Source organism: Bos javanicus, chromosome 4, assembly GCF_032452875.1.
Source record: "Bos javanicus breed banteng chromosome 4, ARS-OSU_banteng_1.0, whole genome shotgun sequence".
In the NCBI taxonomy this organism is placed as follows: domain Eukaryota; kingdom Metazoa; phylum Chordata; class Mammalia; order Artiodactyla; family Bovidae; genus Bos; species Bos javanicus.
The window spans coordinates 95102010-95108207 of NC_083871.1; the positions used below are offsets into that span (position 1 = coordinate 95102010).

Below are 6198 nucleotides of genomic sequence, written 5' to 3' on the forward strand. Positions count from 1 at the left end.
GTACACATTTGTGATCCTATTTACAATGGTAATATCACTAAGACTAAGCTAAAAATGTTGAAGGTACATCTATATTTTATGTAAGCTTCTAATATACTTGTCTCAGTGTTAATGGGATGATTTCCTATTGCTTCCTCTGCAGATTCAGGTAGGTACCTCTCAGTATTTCCCTGGATCTGAGATCCGTGGTGGAAATGCACATTTCTGTTTCCTCTCTGAGAACTTACTTCCATTCTTCTGTTATATCTCTTTGGGCTCCAATTACCTCCTCTACTTTGGTAATGAATAAATTACCACCCTCTTCTATAGTCTCATCTTAAGACCATTTGGCTCTTTGCCATTTTTATTTTCCAATTTGTATTATCAATGTTTTTGTGTCCTTTAAGAATACAACATTTGTTTTAAAGAAATCCTTTTCTTTCTCCAGATCAATTGGTCTCTCTTCCTTTATTCACTTTTCACCCTCCCAGTGCTTCCATTTTGACTTCCAGGCCTGAACATATACTTGAAACAAATATAGTTCCTACTTGATATCCTAAATAGACCTGCTTCCTAGGGAGAGAAGAATCCAGGCACAACCCTTTTTAACACTCTTCCTAGCCTTTGGAATTAAATAGCATTGCTTCTCTCTACGTTAAATCCCCATATAACAAACATATGCATTTCTTTTTATATTTATGATTAAAATCCACCATTCCTCTGTGATTGAACATACAACTTGAGTCCTTGAAATTCCCATCAGGGCTCATATAGCCAACACATGAGGCACCAACTTGGGACATAAATGGAAGGTGGCTCTGAATACCCATGACTTAAAGAACTTTACCCCTTCTAGGAGTCTCTCCATAGACCCTATAAAAGGATGCAATGCAAATCAAGATTAGCCCAAATTGGGTGAAACTATTCTAATGCCACCTGTTAATCCCCAGTAAAACTGAAGGGCTAGACTCTCCCAAGTTTGTTTGGAGTACACATGGAACTTCTGCCATTAAGTTTCTTAAATTCCTCATCTGGAATTCTGGCAGAGAATAAAAGGCAGCACAGATTTTTCTATTCAATAGTGCCTCTCCCTTCTGTAGCAAGCCTATTCTTGTGAATATCTATGTGAAGCCTCAACTATATCTATGTGAATCAAGATCAGACACAGTGACCTGTACAGCCTACTTTTGCAAAGCCCTACATCTAGTACCTCTAAAAAAATAATGACTTGCCTGTGGACACTAGCTACCATAAGCTGCTAGAACTTGAAAAGGTCAAAGAACTAAAAGGCCCCAAATCACTACAGCACTAAAGTCTGTGCCCTGGCAAACCAGATGTTCCATTTCCATCTTATTTTGGTCCCCTAGTTCCAGTCAGATTGCCTATTTCTCACGACTTAGTAGCCAATGCATATTTGCATGTGTTAGGGCTTAGGAGAACAATTGCACCCATTTCCTTTCTAAGTTCTCAACCAACTAGGTAATAGATATAAGAATCAGACCAATGAAGATCAAAATATCAGTATTTTGTTGACAAGGCTGTACCTATAGCCAAATTGGGCTTTCCAAAGCCACCCCTCCACTGCCTTTCACACCCTTCCTGATTCCTCTACTGGGATTATTCACCCATAGAATATACAAAGGAAACACTTACCTGGGAATTGCAAGGGGGCATGGCTGTTCCAAAAGTGGAGACAGAGAGAAGTACTCTTCAGACTTGCCTCTGGAAGGCAGGGCTGGGCCTCAGCAGGTGTGCTTACCATATGAAAGCTGGGATTTGAGTGGTGTGGGTACAGACAGCAGGCAAAGAAGTACAAGAGGCAGGCCTGGCCCACAGAAGGTGTGCTTACCATATGAAAGCTGGAATCTGAGTGGTGTGGGTACATATAGCAAGCCAAGAAGTTCAAAAAAGAGAAGAGAGCTTAGAGTAAGTGAGTGAGTGTGTGTTCATGATGATCCTCTTCTTTATGTCTCGATCAGAGAATACAATCTTCCTTTGGAGACAAGTGAGTAAGAGGTGCAGACAGGGGCCAAGAGTGAATTCCAACACAATTGTCTACTTGGAGGAGAATAGGAAAATAAGGACAAATAAAGATTCCTGTCCCCATAGGTGGGACAAAGCCTGTACTCTTCATTCCCTTCCAGCAGGGACAGGGGATCCCACTCCCTCATGCCCAAGGGCTGACATGGAATTCACACCCAGCCCCCAACCTATATTTCAGAAATAATTTGATAAATAGATTCTGTTACTAGGTCATTCCTATATCAAAACTCAGGATGGTGGGAGTAGGGCAAGGGCCAGAGATTCAGATTGACTCCACCAAACTCCAGACATATTCACTTGCTAAGGTCCATCTGACTAGCAAAAAGAAGCAAAAGAAACACTAATAAAACTAGGAAGGCCCTTCCTTTCAAGGCATTTCACTAATAAAGTCCTCAAGAGCTCTCTGGCTGCTAGAGTGAAAAGGGTAAAACAATACCCAAGGCCAAGAAAGACCAGCCTACAAATATTGCTCCCATTATCTGTCTCCCTTCCCACCACCCCAAGTCCTTGGAGAAGTCAGTGAAAGACACGCCGCATTTAGACTGTCAGAAGCCAATCCCAGACAAAAGTCCCCAAAGTACAAGAACTCAAATAAGGACACTACTGGGGAGATTGAAAATCAAACATTATTTATCATATGGTGATAGGAAACATCACGCTTTCTTGAGCTCAATTCCAGAATGGTCAGTGGGAGTTTCTTTCACGTTAACTTCATTGGTCCACCTACCCAATGGCAGCTCTTCTACTGAAGGGGACAAAGGAGAAATCATAGTCCTCAAGGGGCCCCCAGAGTGCCCTTCTTATCAAGTCCCAGCTGAGGAGACAAAACAAGCAAACGAAGAACTTCCCACCACCAAAACCGCCTTCACAACTGGGGGCCTCCTCTTCCCACATGTAACTCAAGGAGAGCTCCACTCACCCTGCTTAGTCCTCAACAGGGAAACATTGTACTTCTTTATACCCTTTGGGTCCTTCCTAAATACCTTTCCTTCACTTAGTGTAGTGAGCACTTAGTAGAGTCCCTGCGTTCATATCACTTACTCTCTCAAGGAAGCTAGAGTGCCCCGGACTAGAAACCAGCATTGAAAAATAATCTACCAGATTAAAAGATAAAGGCATTCCCACTTTAAGTCCATATTGTATGGAAGGAGGGAATGTACTCAACCTGCTTAGAAAACAGCTTTCGGGTTAAACACAACAGGCAAAGGGTTTAGCGGGAACTGGACAGCTGAAGGAACATGGAAATGATAGTGAATAGGGAAGAAGGGGATCCTGGTGGCAGTAAGTAAGAGTGGTGCCCTTTGACTAAGAGCCCAGATTGGGTAACTAAGCATGACGGAAAGAGTCAGATAGAAGGCCAGATAACCAAATTTTAGTTAGGACTTTTGCCAGCAACTCAGCATGTGACTTTGAGCTTATCTAGCCTTCAGTATCTTCATCTGCAAAATAGGGGAAAGCAATCTAACTAGATGCCTTTTATGGTCCTTTGATAGTATGGCATCCTTCACAGGTATGATTGATGGACTATTACAAGATATTCAGGAGCGGGGGCCAAAGGGGACTTTACCAGAGCAGGAAATGCCTTTCAGCCTCATCTCTAATGAAAGGGTCACATTCACACATACATAAGCAGAGCGGCCGACAATTCATCATAGCAGCAGAAACACAGAGAAAAATACATACTGGTGAAGCTCAATTCCTGCACTAAGGGAGCAACACGGAGGGGCTCCAAGGTCAGAGGAGAAGGGTCCTTCCATATGACAATAACTTGCACCTTTCTGTCCCTTCCCCAAATCCAGAGCAGCTGACTTTTTGAAAGAAGCCACTCCCACTTCCCTTCCTTAAAATCACCAACTCACCTATTGCAGAAACAAAAATGCACAGATCCCAAGGGAAATAACCCACTAGCCAGCTAGAAATGAATAGAATCTACCACACCTAAGGTTACCTGGGAGTGGCAGCTGGGACCAAAAGCCCTTATTTCCCTGAACGTTAACAATGACTCTGAAAGGTCTTCATTTGGACCTGTCCCAACCACAGTCACTTGGGTTTGCCCTCTTGGTGAAGTGGGAACTCACCTGGGCCACCCTTTTATTTCTGGTGCATTTATGATTGTTTCCAAATTTTTAGACCAACCTCATTGTGAGTGAGCCAGGAAGTTACCTCCCCAAGTAGGACTCCAAATGACAGGAAAAGCTAGGACAACGACGCAAGTGCAGGGTTTCAGCCCTTGCAACAGGACCTGCAAACAGACGCGTGCCACTCCCCAAACACCAAGAAGCATCTCCCAGCCATCCATCCACATGGATTCTTACATGGCCTCTCCTAGCAGAGGTAGCTGGGGCAACTGGGGTGCGGAGGACATCGACCTCCTATCAACCTGGGATCCCTGTTTAAAAGATACTAAAAATACATTAGTAAACATCACTGTTTACAGAAATAGAAATCATTTCTGTTTCCAAAGGCCTCTCACCATCCCAGTCCTGGACATTCCCAAGACTGCCACCCCTGACACCCTCTCCAAGGTCCGCCCTGGAGGGTGGGTAAGACACCAGAGTCTTTTGAGACTGAGAGCTCCTCAGGCACCTGAGAATTCCAGTTTCACATCTCTGGTTCCCATGGAAGGGAGAATCTTCAGGACTCTGGAGAGTACGGGGGTTCATCCCTTCTTATCAGTTCCGGGGGTCTGTCTTGAGGCAATCCCCCACTTTTGGATGATATACGTGTTGTAAGAATTCCTGCTATTTTCGGGCCCCCAGTCCCTCCCCAGAGTCCAACATGCCTGCCTTGACCCCCTCCAACCGCCACCCGCCAGAGCGGAGAAGCCAGTCTGTGCCTTGGTATCATCACTCAGGGAAAGAGGGATGGGCAGAGAAAAAGCAAGGACAGTGGCCTGGGGAATCATCCTTGAGGGAACGACTAACAGCAGTGACTGTCAGACAAGCTGGTGGTGAAGCTGGGCACCTGCCCGGGGACGGAGCCGGAGCTGTCCACCAGGTTGGCGGGTTGCGGGTCGACGCGGGGCGTGCGACGGCGCCCCCTGTACTCGATCATATCAGGATGGTAGGATGGGTGGCGGCGGGCGTGCTTGGTCAGGTGGTCGCTCCGAGAGAACTGCTTGGGGCAGAGTGGGCAGGAGAAGCGTTTCTCGCCCGTGTGCGTCCTGTAGTGGCGGGCCAGCTCGTCGGAGCGCGTAAACTTCTTGTCGCAGTCGAGCCAGTCGCAGGAGAACGGGCGCTCACCCGTGTGGGTGCGCTGGTGGGACTTCAGATGTGATGACTTGTAATAGGCTTTGTTGCAGCCCGGGAAGGGGCAGCGATGGCGCTTGGCAGCAGGTGTTACTGGCCTCCGACGGGGGCCTGGACCCGTGGCGGGGGCGGGGCCGGCCCCAGGGGCCACGCCAGACACCGCGCCAGGGTGGGCAGACGCTCCCGGGACGGCTGGCGCGCCAGGGACCTCGAGCGCGCCGGAGGAGTGCATGGGTCCCGAGACCTCGGCTGCGCTGGAGGCCGGGGCTGGCTGGGAGCCCAGGGTCGGGCCGGAGCACGGGGTCGGGTCGGAGGAGCCGGACGAGTCGCGCAGAACTTCCCCGGAGTACTCTCCGAAGCCCCCACCAGAGCCGCCGCGCAAGTCAGCCAAGACGCTTGCAGCCAGCAGGTGGGGCGCGGCGCCGCCCGCGCCGGGGCTAGGGGCGGGGACCTGGGGGAGCGGGGGGACAGACGCGGGCCCCGGTGGCCCCGGACCCGGCAGAGAGGACTCCGGCGGCGCCGCACCCACCTCCGAGCTGGCCGCTCCGCCCGCGCCCTCGGGGTCCGGCGGGCGGCGGTGAACCACAGCACCCGCGGACATGGACACCAAGCACTCGGCGGCGAAGTAGTCCAGGCACGCCACGGCAGCCGACATGCTGGCACCGCCGGGCCGCCGGCGCGCGCCGTCCGAGCGCGGCCGGCCGCGGGCGAGAGAGTTCTCGGGAGCGTCCGTCCCCGCTGCCTCGGAGCGAGAAGCAGGAGGCCCGGTGCGCGCCGCCCGCCACCCGCCGCCGCCGCCGCTGCCGCCGCCGCCGCCGCCGCCGCCGCAGCAGCAGCCGCCGCGGCCGCCCGCGCGGAGCCCGCCCCGCCTGACGCGCCCCTGACGCACCGGAGCCCGCGGGGGTGGCGGGACCCGCCCCGGCCGGCA

At 50.5% G+C, this 6198-nt stretch overlaps 1 protein-coding gene across 1 annotated transcript; it reads right to left on the bottom strand.

Annotated features, from left to right (window-relative positions):
- Positions 1-1728: 1728 nt before the first annotated feature.
- Positions 1729-5948, bottom strand: KLF14 (KLF transcription factor 14). The gene has a single exon (XM_061414731.1). It carries the CDS (start codon positions 5923-5925, stop codon positions 4942-4944), a length of 984 nt encoding a protein of 327 aa, XP_061270715.1. The 5' UTR covers positions 5926-5948; the 3' UTR covers positions 1729-4941.
- Between the last annotated feature and the right edge of the window lie 250 nt (positions 5949-6198).